Genomic DNA, 14,212 nt, shown 5'->3' with positions numbered 1-14,212 from the left:
AAGGACAAAATCAGGCAAGTGAAAGGTATCCAATTTTCCACTCCCCTAGTTACAATCAAATTTTGGAAGGGTGAAAAATACCACATCAACAGTGTAACAGCAACTTCAGCGTTTTCACATTCTGGTTAGGACACCCATTATAGCTTTCTATTCAGACAGTGAGGAGTTACAAAGCGCCAACCACAACATTAAATGTTGGTGAGCACTTCTTTGCTTAATTAAGAAATGCTTTTGTCAGCTTCTTCCTTGAAGAAAGGGGTTATTAATTCAAGACTAGAGATCATGCTCTGGTGGTTTCTCTGTGGGAATTGTGGCTGTACATATGTTACAGAGAACTGTCTTAATTATTTCAATTAATCAAACAAAATTCCCCTCCAAATATTAGATATAACAAATTAAAACTCACATTTGTATACATAGCCTTTAAAAGTTCTACAATACTTCTGTCAAATTTTCAAAGTAATAATTACAACAAACCTTTATAGGAGAAATATGAAAATGTTCAAAGAAACTAAGAATGGATGTATCAGTCACTGAGGTCCCCACTAATTCTGGGTTTATAGCATCAGAGTCTTCCCGGATTAACTCTGTCTGAAAAAAATTAATCAAGATTTTCTATTTTAATTTTTTTCTACAACAATTATTGAAAAGAATGGTTGATCTTTCATAATATTCCCAAGAAATAAAAATTATTACCCATTTTCTTTCAGCTTCAGGGTCAGTTGTTGGGGTAAACAGCGCAGTAATAGCTCCTAGAAATCCCTGATCAACTTTTAAGGCCATTTCCTGAATGAGAACCATAAAATACCTAAGGGAAAAAAAATTTTTTTTAATAGAAAAAGCTTTCTTAAGGATGAAAAAGGTGTTTTATCAAACCTTGTAATTTTCCATATTAAAACTTTGACTTTGCCCAAAAACCACAGCAAGATCTTGTTTCGTGATCTCTAAAACAAGGGTTATGTTAGCAAGATCGAAGTTTATTTAGACTGAGATCTTTTTTTTTTTAATTAAAGTAAAAGTTTCACTAGGGGTAATACTGCTATATTAACACTTAGCATTTAAAGTTCCAAATGCTCTATTTACCATGTTATGGAAGATATAAGAACAATGATGATGTAGCATATATTATCTAATTTTTAAAGTCCACAGGAATTAAAGAACATATCTCTCAAACACATCATTTATATTTCACTATTTTATATTCTAATGGAAGTTACAAAGGGGAGAAGTGGTTGAAGGAATTTTACACTTTAAAATATATAGAGGCTATTATTAAAATAAGTTTCAACATATAAAATCACTTGACCATAAAGTAGATTGATACGTTCAGGTGGAAATAATTTTCATACAAAAGTCACTTCCAAAACATATTGTATTTTCAAAGTAGATTCTTATTTTAAATTCCTTTAGATGAACAAGGGTATCTTTACTTACTTGAACTGTAAGACTTTACTGTACTCATTAAATCTTGTGATGACACTCACATCAATGAAAGGTTTGGGCTCTAAAAGGAAGAAAGAAAACAGGAAAAAGGCAATCAAGCTTTCTAGTAGGTCAAAATGATATCTATTCAACTTTTATGTATAGAGTATATCTCAACGTAAATTTTTCTTACCTGAATCCAAAGCAATAGATTTTGGAGGGGCCACAGGATGAAATACAACAGGGAACACTGTACCTGGTAACTGACTATCAACCTAAAGAAAAGAAAACTGATTCAGCCGTACTTAATTTAAACTTTTGTTTCAGAGGTGTATTACAGAAGCAGCCACTAATTACATCATAAATTATATCTGTATTTGTATGTGCTGCTATTAAAAGTTTTTCTTTAAATCTAAATTTCTTATATATCTCACCAAGGGCAAGTTTCCACATACAGGAATACATCAACATTCTCATAATTGCACTAGAACTGTGGAGCATGAACACCATTGATGGAAATATTTGTATCAATGGATCATGTAAGATTTCAACTATCTATAATTTAAATAAAAATGTAAGTGAAGACTGTGTATGAAATTACAGGTTAGGTATTAAGAGAAAGAGAACGAAAATGTCCTAAAAAGTAGTAATCCGTAGTTAAAAACAAGAGATGGTGGGAGGCAGGAAGGGAGAAAGCAAACAAACAGCCTCCAATAAAGCCCTAATCATTCCCATATAGAAGAATAAAAGAAAATCTTAATTTGGGATTCGATGACAAAGTCAAAGAAATATTAAAAATAACAATTTGCGTAAGAAAACATATGGCCAAATTAAAGTCTCAATGGTCATTTAGCCTTGGATAATTAGTATGGTAAATCTACAGGATATGTCGAAGAAGGAGAATAACTTATAAACAAAAAGAAAGATATCAATTTTGATGTATGATTTTTGTGTTGTTCAGTTGCTAAGTTACGTCCAACTCTTTTCGATGCCACAGACTGTAGCATACCAGACTTCCCTGTCCTTCACCATCTCCCAGAGCTTCCTCAAACTCATGCCCATCAAGGCAGTGATGCCATCCAACCATCTCGTCCTCTGTCGTCCCCTTCTCCCCTGTCTTCAATCTTTCCCAGTATCAGGGTCTTTTCCAATGAGTCAGCTCTTTGCATCAGGTGGCCAAAGTACTGGAGCTTCAGCTTCAGCATCAGTCCTTCCAATGAATATTCAGGGTTGATTTCCTTTAGGATTGACTGGTTTGATCTCCTTGCAGTCTCTCAAGAGTCTTCTTCAACACCATAGTTCAGTACCATCAGTTCTTCAGTGCTCAGCTTCCTTTATAGTCCAACTGTCACATCCATACATGACTACTGGAAAAACCATAGCTTTGACTAGATGGACCTTTGTCAGTAAAGTAATGTCTCTGGTTTTTAATATGCTGTCTCAGTTTGTCATAGATTTTCTTCCAAGGAGTATGCGTCTTTTAATTTCAGGGCTGTTGTCACCATCTACAGTGATTTTGGAGCCCAAGAAAATAAAGGCTGTTACTGTTTTGATTATTTCTCCATCTATTTGCCATGAAGTGATGGGACCAGATGCCCTGATGTCAGTTTCCTGAATGCTGACTTTCAAGCCAGCTTTTATACTCCTCTTTCACCTTCATCAAGAGGCTCCTTAGTTTCTCTTTGCTTTCTGCCCTAAGGGTTGTGCCACTTGCATATCTGAGGTTACTGATATTTCTCCCGGCAATCTGGATTCCAGCTTGTGCTTCATCCAGCTCGGCACTTCACATGACGTACTCTGCATATAACTTAAATAAGCACGGTGACAATATATAGCCTTGACATACTCCTTTCCCAATTTGGAACCAGTCCATTGTACCATGTCTGGTTCTAACTGTTGCTTCTTGACCTGCATACAGATTTCTCAGGAGGCAGGTCAGGTGGTCTGGTATTCCTATCTCTTTCAGAATTTTCCACATTTTGTTGTTATCCACATAGTCAAAGGCTTTGGCATAGTCAATAAAGCACATGTTTTTCTAGAATTTTCTTGCTTTTTCCATGATCCAACAGATGTTGGTAATTTAATCTCTGGTTCCTCTGCCTTTCTAAATCCAGCTTGAACATCTGGGAGTTCTGGGTTCATGTACTGTTGAAGCCTGGCTTGGAGAATTCTGAGCATTACTAGGCTAGCATGTGAAATTAGTGCAATTGTGCGGTAGTTTAAGCATTCTTTGGCATTTCCCTTCTTTGGGATTGGAATGAAACTGACCTTTTCCAGTCCTGTGGCCACTGCTGAGTTTTCCCAATTTGCTGGCATATTGAGTGCAGCACTTTCACAGCATCATCTTTCAGGACTTGAAACAGCTCAACTGGAATTCCATCACCTCCACTAGCTTTGTTCGTAGTGATGCTCCCTAAGACCCAGTTGATTTTGGAATCCAGGATGTCTGGCTCTAGGTGAGTGATCACATCATCATGGTTTTCTGGGTCATGGAGATCTTTTTTGTATAGTTCTGTGTATTCTTGTATTCCACCTTTTCTTAATATCTTCTGCTTCTGTTAGGTCCATACCATTTCTGTCCTTTACTGTGACCATCTTTGCATGAATTGTTCCCTTCAGTTCAGTTCAGTTCAGTCGCTCAGTCCTGTCCAGTTCTTTGCAACTCCATGGACTGCATGCAAGCCAAGCCTCCCTATCTATCACCAACTCCCGGAGCTTACTCAAATTCATGTCCATTGAGTCAGTGATGCCATCCAACCATCTCATCCTCTGTCGTCCCCTTCTCCTCCCACCTCCAATCTTTCCCAGCATCAGGGTCTTTTCAAATTAGTCAGTTCTTCCCATCAGGTGGCCAAAGTATTGGAGTTTCAGTTTCAGCATCATTCCTTCCAATGAATATTCAGGACTGATTTCCTTTATGATGGACGGGTTTGATCTCCTTGCAGTCCAAGGGACTCTCAAGAGTCTTCTCCAACACCACAGTTCAAAAGCATCAATTCTTCGGTGCTCAGCTTTGTTTATAGTCCAACTCTCACATCCATACATGACTACTGGAAAAACCATAGCTTTGACTAGATGGATCTTTGTTCCCTTGTTATCTCTAATCTTCTTGAAGAGATCTCTAGTCTTTTCCATTCTGCTGTTTTCCTCTGTATTTTCGCATTGTTCATTTAGGAAAGCTTTCTTATCTCTCCTTGCCATTCTTTGGAATTCTACATTTAGCTGGGTATATCTTTCCTTTTCTCCTTTGCCTTTTGCTTCTCTTCTCAGCTATTTGTAAGGGCTCCTCAGACAACCATTTGGCCTTCTTGCATTTCTTTTTCTTGGGGATGGTTTTGATCACCACCTCCTGTACAATGTTATGAACCTCCATCCATCATTCTTCAGGCACTCTGTCTATCAGATCTAATCCCTTGACAGAACCTTGTGAAAAAAAAAAAAAATTCAGATGCAAGATTCCAAAACTGATTGAATAGGATGACAATGTTACCTGAAGCCAATACAATCTGGCCCTTAAACTTCTTTGGTGAGGGGATTGCTTGTATTCAACTTGAATTCCTGATAAAAAATGTCGCCTTATAGAGCACCGAGAAGGGAGGCGCATTTCCATTGGGTCCTTGCCAAAATTCACCTGGGAAAAAAGCAGATGTGCTTGTGATGAACTGGTATTAGCAGTGGAGACCATTTTAAATATCCACTCACTCACAAACTGAAAAAGAAAAATGCTCATTTCTAGGTCTAATCAAAAGATCTACCTTAAGATGATCTACAGCTGAGATGTTTGAAGCAGAATCATTACATAACTAAGGTTATATGGAAAATATATTTTCAGTGATATAAACTGTACTTAAAGAACATAAGCCATGCTTTTTATTTTTTAAAAAACCTCAATGAGTGAGTGTGTGATTGTCACTCAGTTGAATACAACTCTTTGCGACCCCATGGACTGTAGCCTGCCAGGCTCCTCTGTCCATGGAATTCTCCAGGCAGGAATACTGGAGTGGGTTACCATTTCCTTCTCCAAAAAACCTCAACAGTAATGAATAATTCCAGATAACACTTATGCTCTAACAAAGTTAAACAGTGAATAGTCAATAGCTTACTCATGTCTGACATTCACTGAATGGTGCTCTTTCGTTTTAGCATGACCAACAGTCGTAAGGATGAGGGTGGGGGTGGGAAGCAAGCAGGCATGGTGACAATGCAAATGCCACCATCAGAGACAGAGAGGAGCCCACACCACACGGCTGAAACTTCGGTCAGGCTTCTGGGCTCTTCCCGAAGCAAAAGTGACTTTCAGTTTTAACAACGTAGGGCCCTGTGCAGAGCACATGTTTATTTGTGGACATCTACTCATGTCCTAAAATAATTTACATTTAATGAATTTAATTGGGCAAGTTTTTTATAGGGTTTTCATCACTGAGATACACAATTCTGCACAGCCTATAGCAATATATTGATATCATTCAGAATAGAAGTTTCAATAAGTAATGTTGATTTCTCCATAATTTTCCTAAAAACAAGTTACATGAAACTATCTGCTTTGCAAATAGAGAAAATTATAAAAATGCAGATAAGAAACATGTTTAAATAATGTTTTACAGTATATGATGAACAGTATATTTTAATTTAAAATGTGCTAATAAATTTTCTTAGTCATACTAATGCTACTAACAAATTAGTTTCTGCATACATGTATTTACTTGGATAGCGAAATTTTATTTACTACCACCACCGGCAACATAATACATAAATAAGAAAAAAAACAAATTTGGTATACCTCAAAATTATCATCTAGTTTAATCCAGCCAAAGTCTCTTGATTCTAGATATTTCTTATAGGACTTTTCCAATAAAATTATTTGCTTTTGACTAAATGGCTTCCACTTCTGTTTTGGTTTCATCTCCCAAACAACACCAGAACTAAAATAATTCACAAAGAAAATTAATTAAATTAAATGCATAATTTAGGTTGTGGAATTTTCAGTCAACTCCAAATTGCCACAACTGACAACTCCTATGAAAAATCACATTTATGCAAGAGATTTTAAACACCAAAATATACCTACGTTTTATATAAAAGTGCATAAGGAAAAGAGGCAGGGGATATGTTTTTGTATCAAACACTGACATCAATAAACTACGGAACTGGCAAAATTTTCTCATATGGGGATATTTTAGGCAAAAACCCATCAAAATGGAAGACCTAAATATCAAACATCAAACTACAACATTCCTAGATATAACATAGGAGAAAATCTAAGTGACCTTGGGTTTGGCAGTGACTTTTTACAATACATCACTAAAAGCACAATCCATGAAAGAAAAATAGATGTGGGACTTTCCTGAAATTGAAAATTTCTGCTCTATGAAAGACATTGTTAAAAGAATGAAAAGGCTGGGAGAAAATATCTGTAAAATGTACATCTGATAAAAGACTGATATGGTAAGTCCCCTACCTACAAACCTTTAAGTTTCAAACTTGCAATGATATGAACAGGTGTCCACATGTCCAATCACATAAGTCAGTTTGCGTGTCTGGCACACACTGTCACACGTGTGCATCTTCTACCACTGGCTGTGCTTTTGAGTGCCTCACTGTGCAGTACTGTATAGAGCACAGTATCTCTATTTCAAGCCAGGATGCCCAGAAGCAAACATAAAAGCAGGGGTGATGCAGCTGGTACATAAGAAATGCCAGACGCTGTACTGTACTACTCTACTTTTCAAGGTACTACACTGTAAGATTAAAAACATTTTACTTTTTGTTTTTTGTGTATTATTTGTGTGAAAAGTATTATAAACCTATTACAGTACAGTACTATATAGCTAACTGTGTTAGTTGGGTACCTAAGCTAACTTTGTTGGACTTAAGAACAAATTGGATTTATGAACATGCTCTTGGAACAGAACTTGTTTGTATGCAGGAGACTTACTGTACCCAAATTACGCAAAGAACTCTTAAAACACAACAATAGCAAAAAATATTAAATTGGGCAAAAGATCTGAACTTCATCAAATGAGGTTCAAATAACAAAAAAGCATATGAAAAGATGTTCAACATCATATGTAATTAGGTAACTGAAAATTAAAACAAACAGAGATCACTACAAATCTATTAGAATAGCCAAAAGTTGCAACACTGACAATACTAAAAGCTGGCAAGGATGTGGAACAACGGGAATCTCTCATTCATTCATGGCATGGTTACCAAACGGTGAGCCGCTTCTCACAAAATTGAACTGCCAGGTGCTGCACAAAGAGCATTACACATCTGACCTCTGTTTCTGCTTCATTTTGAACTTCACCAAACACATTATTATCCGTAGACCCTATACTGCTTATACCTGATAATTATTTCCCTCAATAGCCTCCAAAGAAGAATGAGTCTTTTACCAAAGTCAGTGTGATTGAAAACCCAAAATAGATAAATTCAAATATTTTTCTTATATAAGTATAAGCAGAATCAGAGAAAAGAATTGGGTCCATCATTATTAAAATGTTCTACACAACCATCCAATAATATCATGTACTCAGGTTAAAATACTGTCTCCGTGAAACTTTTTTCCAATTTATGTGATTCATTGTTCTCGGCTTCCCCAACCGACACCAGTTTCTCCAGCCTCTACAGAACCACAGAACATGTTCACACTTCTTTGTAGCTTTTTTTTCAGTGTTTTTGTAATTCATTTAAAAAATACATACAAACAACAAGGAAAGAAACAAACCTCTTCTCCCACCAACTAATGAGTGTTGTCATAAGGGCCAAGACATTATTTTATCTTAGGGGCTTTTCAACTAGCAGTGAAAGCAGCTGTTCAGTAAGCTTTGCTGAAAGGTATGTACAGTACATCAAATTCAAAATAGGTATTTGTCTACTCTCATCAAACTTGATATTATGAACTTAATGCCTTTTAAAGACTTCTGATACCTTATCTTTCTTCTCCCATACCTGGTTATCCCAATATATGAAACTTCCTGCTTGATTTCATTGTTGACCAGTGAAAGCCCAAGACTATGGAGAGAAAAAGTTATTTCATGATTGGCCTGCTCCATTTCTTCTGCCTGCAGAGCTTTGGAAACCAAGGCAACATCATCAGTGAAAAGCAAAACTCTCTGGCGCCCATCGAGAAATGATACCCAGTGTATCTGGATGTTTGCATCATAGGGAAACTGTCCACATTCATCCTGTGGGAAAGAGACTTCATATTAAAACCACAAACAGTAAGCTTTTATTACAGAAGTCTTGAACTGCATGCAGTAGCTAAGAAAACATGACTATAAATCAGAAAACCATCAAAATAACATAAATTAAAGTTATACTTTACAATACTATATTGGTTTTGCCATACATCAACATGAATCCGCCACAGGTATACACACTTGTTCCCCATAATGTGTTTTGAAACATCCTCAATTTTTTCAAACAGTAACAGATCAATAGTGCTTATTTTTCTAAAACCTTAGTTTACATTACCTAGTTAGGCTCAAAGGATACTCAGCAGGAATAAGAATCTCCTTCAAAGGCACCAATGGCATAACATGCTTACTTGTCTCCCAGATGGAGAACAGAATGGTTTAAAACTTTACTGGAAATGTAGTCTCAGGTAAAATTAGGTTTTAATACTTTATAATGCTGCAAGTATTTATATAAATCACACTGTTAAATAGTCAAACTATGGTCATCAGTTTGTATTAACTTTCACTAAGAAGAGCCTTCTTGGCTGACAGTCTTTTATAGCATTTAAAAATATTAGGTTTGATTTGGTGCACGTCTTCAGATATTTAAATAATGATTTTTTTTCATTCTGGACTCAACATAAATAAAACAACAGTTCACTTCAACAGGCAGTATAAGTACCTAATATGTGCTTTTCAAGCTTTCTTGGAACACAGAAGCCAAAAACAAAGGATGTCGCCAAAAGCACAGAAATGGTTGCTATTTGCTATTCTCTGAAACTGATCTACAGCTTTTAACATATATCAAAGTAGACGGCCCGATTTTTTTACTCTAACATGATTAAATTTTATAAATGTTTCAGAGATACCTACTAAAAAAGGTGTATTTTCTCCTTGTAAACTACAAAATTTGATATGCATCTTGGTTCAATCTTGGTTATTATTCAAATGCTCTCTATTTGTTTTCAATCTATTGGATCTGTTAAAAATTAAATATGGTACATTTTAAAATATCCCCAGGCAACAATGTTTCAGTTGACTTCCAACATTTTCGGTCATACATTTTGATGCAATATTACTCACTGCATGAAGGTTTATGGCTATCATGCCTTCTGTGTCACATTATCATATTCTATTTAATGATTTTTGCTTTGAATCATAGTTAAATTGTTTTTTACTTTTGTTTACTTGTTAAATCTTTATCATCTCTTCATGCCTTTAACTTTCTGTGCAGTTAACGCAGATCTCATGTAAATAGCATCTGGTTAGAAACTACTTTTTAACTTAATCTGAATGTGATCTTTTAATAGGAGAATTTAAACCACTTTCATTTACTGACATGCTTGATGGGAAGCATGGTTTAGTGGGAAAAATCCAGTGACTATGAAGTCAAGAAGATCTGGTTTTGAGTTCTAACCAGCAGTTCTAAGTTATAACCATAAGAATTTATGATACTATATAATAAGCATTAACATATGATATATTCAACAAAATGCACTGACATTTGCCACTTACTATATACTTCCTTAGGCTTCCTTCTTTTACTGTAAGAGCAAATTTTTCTTTATTTTCATTTTCTCAATTGATTTAGAATTCTTTTATTACTCACTTTGCTTCTATTAATTGGTATCCTTTTTAAAAAATCATCTTTGATCTATATTTCTGTAATTAAAATTTAGGATTAAATGGTGTTAATATATTATGTTCAGAACATACTATTTCCCTGCTCCCCCTTTCATTTTATTTTGTTGTCTTTGTCTTTTACCTCACCAACTTTCTCCTATCATAGCTGTCGTATGTTTATAACTTTGAGAATCTCAGGCATACATTCTGAAAATTTTCTCTGGTCCTTCTGTGGAAAAAAAATTTTTCAGAAGTGTGATCAGCTTCCGAATCTTTAGGATCATGCTACAGTTTCCTCCTGAACTATTTTTTCGTAAACTCCATGTTTGTTTGTTTGTTTCCTGTTTATTCACACTTAAACATCCTCTGGATCACTGAAAAAGCAAGAGAGTTCCAGAAAAAACATTTATTTCTGCTTTATTGACTATGCCAAAGCCTTTGACTGTGTGGATCACAATAAACTGGGGAAAATTCTAAAAGAGATGGGAATACCAGACCACCTGACCTGCCTCTTGAGAAACCTATATGCAGGTCAGGAAGCAACAGTTCGAACTGGACATGGAACAACAGACTGGTTTCAAATAGGAAAAGGAGGCTGTATATTGTCACCCTGTTTATTTAACTTATATGCAGAGTACATCATGAGAAACGCTGGGCTGGAAGAAGCACAAGCTGGAATCAAGATTGCCGGGAGAAATATCAATAACCTCAGATATGCAGATGACACCACTCTTATGACAGAAAGTGAAGAGGAGCTAAAAAGCCTCTTGTTAAAAGGAGAGTGAAAAAGTTGGCTTAAAGCTCAACATTCAGAAAACGAAGATCATGGCATCTGGTCCCATCACTTCATGGGAAATAGATGGGGAAACAGTGGAAACAGTGGCTGACTATTTTTGGGGGCTCCAAAATCACTGCAGATGGTGACTGCAGCCATGAAATTAAAAGACACTTACTCCTTGGAAGAAAAGTTATGACCAACCTAGATAGCATATTAAAAAGCAGAGACATTATTTTGCCAACAAAGGTCCGTCTAGTCAAGGCTATGGTTTTTCCAGTGGTCATGTATGGATGTTGAGTGTTGAACTGTGAAGAAAGCTGAGCACCGAAGAATTGATGCTTTCGAACTATGGTGTTGGAGAAGACTCTTAAGAGTCCCTTGGACTGCATGGAGATCCAACCAGTCCGTGCTAAAGGAGATCAGTCCTGGGTGTTCATTGGAAGGACTGATGTTGAAGCTGAAACTCCAGTACTTTGGCCACCTCATGCAAAGAGCTGACTTATTGGAAAAGACCCTGATGCTGGGAGGGACTGGGGGCAGGAGGAGAAGGGGATGACAGAGGATGAGATGGCTGGATGGCATGACCAACTTGATGGACATGAGTTTGAGTAAACTCCAGGAGTTGGTGATGGACAGGGAGGCCTGGCGTGCTGTGATTCATGGGGTCACAGAGTCAGACACAGACTGAGTGACTGACTTGAACTGAATGAGGAAAGTGCTTTATAGTACTGTGTGGATTTTCTTTGAATTCCCTTTTCATGTACACCTGAGCCTCAGCAGAATTCCCTTCTCAGATCAGCCAGGAGACAAGGAAATGGCTAACTGTCTTATTTCTAGCTTAATTTTCATAACCTGGAAGATTACAAGTTGACTAAGGCACAATAATCTATTTCTTACTGTCTGGTTTTCTAACACCAAATAGAACAGAAATATTTAAAACCACAAGCCTGTCAATACACTACTGCCAGGATTCTTTATGATTCTGCCTTAATTTATAGACCTTGACATACTCTTTCAGGATGGCGACACCATTCTTTCTCCAGTATCTGTGTACTGCCTTATGGGAGTTGTGGTTGCTGAGGGGCATGAAATGTGAGGAGAACGAAAATAACACCAGCATAGTACAGGGACCCCTGGTCAAGCTAGCATGTCTCTGAGTCAGAGACATTATAACAGGGAACTTAAGCTCCTCTCTACCACTTACAACCCTTGAGGGTTTCTCTGTTGTAAAAAGTAAAGCATAAGCAAGTAACAGAGCTCCATCAAACTGTCATGGCAAAAATCACTCCAAGAATCTCATAACTATCAGTCTGATTTTTCAAAACTCTATCTCTTTTATGGGTATTTCAGAGAGAATATAGGAGAGGATAATTCAGTCACTCTTGGCCAATTACTATTTTAAATAACCAAGAAAGCTTTTATGACAACTGGCATTATCAGACAGTGGAATATGACACTGTATGAACTTTTCAGCATAGAATATAATCCTACAGAAACTAGGTACCACTCATGGAGGACCAGTGTCTTATTGGAGGGAGGCTGGCAGATGAATTCTTTTACTTTTATAAGTATTTATTTATTTGGCTGCACTGGTTCTTAGTTGTGGCATGCGAGATCTTTAGTTAAGGCATATGAACTCTTACTGTAGCATGTGGGATCTAGTTCTCTGACCAGGGATCACACCCGAGCAGCCTGCATTGAGACCATGGAGTCTTAGCCACTAGACCACCAGGGAAGTTCCCGGCAGATGAATTCTTAATCCCTTCCCAAAGTCTAAATGTCTAGGAAATAACATGTTTAATTAATTTAGCTATCTAAATAGTATTTCAATAAGTAATTCATTATATTTCTTATATGGACAGTTTACTACTGTCATACTCCTTTAATTAAAAAACCATACAGCTTTGATAGGGAAAACTTGCCTTAAAAAATCTTACAGCTAACAGTGGTATACAAAATAAAGCTGTTTTTCACTTTTAGCCTCAAAACTCTTTCCTTATTAAAAAAAGTAAATAAAAAAGTACTGGTCTTATGTAAGCTGAAACAGGCCAATTTTTTTTAATGCAAATATAGTATTTTGACTGATCTAGGACAAAATATTGGTGTGAACTATTTACCAACTAAAGCCCCAAAGCAACTTATTTTGAAAATACTTGCAATTCATTTTTAGTTCAATAAAGAAAAAGATGACAGTGTGAAGCTAACTTGTCTATTTCCTTTGTTATCAGGCACCTCCCTGGTGGCTCAAACAGTAAAGAATCTGCTGCACTGCAGGAGGCCTGGGTTCGATCCCTCGGTTGGGAAGATCCCCTGGAGGAAGGCATGGCAACCCACTCCAGTTTTCTTCCCTGGAGAATCCCCATGGACAGAGGAGCCTGGCAGGTTACAGTCAATAGGGTCGCAAACAGTCGGACACGACTGACCGACTAAGCACAGCACACTTCATAGGATACCCATTCACATCAGATGATACCTTTAACAGATCATGTTCCCCAACATTTGCTGCATAACTCCATTTAAGCTTTCTGGTACCAGTGGGATCTTCCCAGGCAAAGAGTCGAACTTGTCTTGGCAGCAACACCATTTCTTCCTTTGACCCGCTGAAACACAAGCGACAGAGGGAAGATTAAAATACCCTGGCCTTGAGAAACATAGACCTGTGGTTTACTAAGGAGGGGACTGGCACAAACATGTTATAAAACTGCCTTTGTTAATAAAACACAACTCTGCCTAAAGATAAGTACCCTAAAATGTCCAAATAACTAATGATCTTGAAGCTTGAGGGCAAAGAATATTGCTCTTTCTGAAGCTGCAGTGTACTCTGAACTGATCCAGGTAAGATGGCACTAACAAAATTCATGAAGGTAAACAGACTGGTACCTCAGAATTCATCTATAGAAAAGGTTGTGAACAGTAAACTTTTCAGGAACAGAGAACTTTACTTGGTACTCAAATTTGAGATTTTAATCAAAAGCAATGCATAAGAAGTAAGAGTCTCAGAAGAGAAAACAACGGTTTGTTCCCCTGCTACTCCAAGCGCGGTCCCTGGGCCAGCAGCACCAGCATCACCTCGAGGCTTGCTGGAAAGGGCAATATTCCGGGACCCACCAAAAACCAACTGACTCAGAACGTGCATTTTTACAGGATTTCTAGGAGATCTTAATGCTGATATTTAAGTTTAAGGAGTATTAGTCTAGATAACACAAGAGAC

General features: G+C 37.0%; 1 protein-coding gene across 1 annotated transcript in view; it reads right to left on the bottom strand.

Moving 5' to 3' along the window:
- VPS13C (vacuolar protein sorting 13 homolog C) overlaps positions 1-14,212 on the bottom strand; it is a 181,617-nt gene that overhangs the window by 24,777 nt on the left and 142,628 nt on the right. Inside the window, exons 64-71 of the mRNA XM_069596314.1 lie at positions 13,475-13,601; positions 8,374-8,609; positions 6,203-6,344; positions 4,913-5,053; positions 1,616-1,697; positions 1,435-1,504; positions 697-808; positions 478-591 (exon numbers count right to left, since the gene is read on the bottom strand). Of these exons, the coding sequence (XP_069452415.1) occupies positions 478-591; positions 697-808; positions 1,435-1,504; positions 1,616-1,697; positions 4,913-5,053; positions 6,203-6,344; positions 8,374-8,609; positions 13,475-13,601 (1,024 nt within the window). The remainder of the gene's footprint in view (positions 1-477; positions 592-696; positions 809-1,434; positions 1,505-1,615; positions 1,698-4,912; positions 5,054-6,202; positions 6,345-8,373; positions 8,610-13,474; positions 13,602-14,212) is intronic.

The sequence above is a fragment of the Ovis canadensis genome, chromosome 7, assembly GCF_042477335.2.
Source record: "Ovis canadensis isolate MfBH-ARS-UI-01 breed Bighorn chromosome 7, ARS-UI_OviCan_v2, whole genome shotgun sequence".
NCBI classification, from domain to species: domain Eukaryota; kingdom Metazoa; phylum Chordata; class Mammalia; order Artiodactyla; family Bovidae; genus Ovis; species Ovis canadensis.
This window is presented reverse-complemented; position numbering and strand designations above follow the sequence as displayed.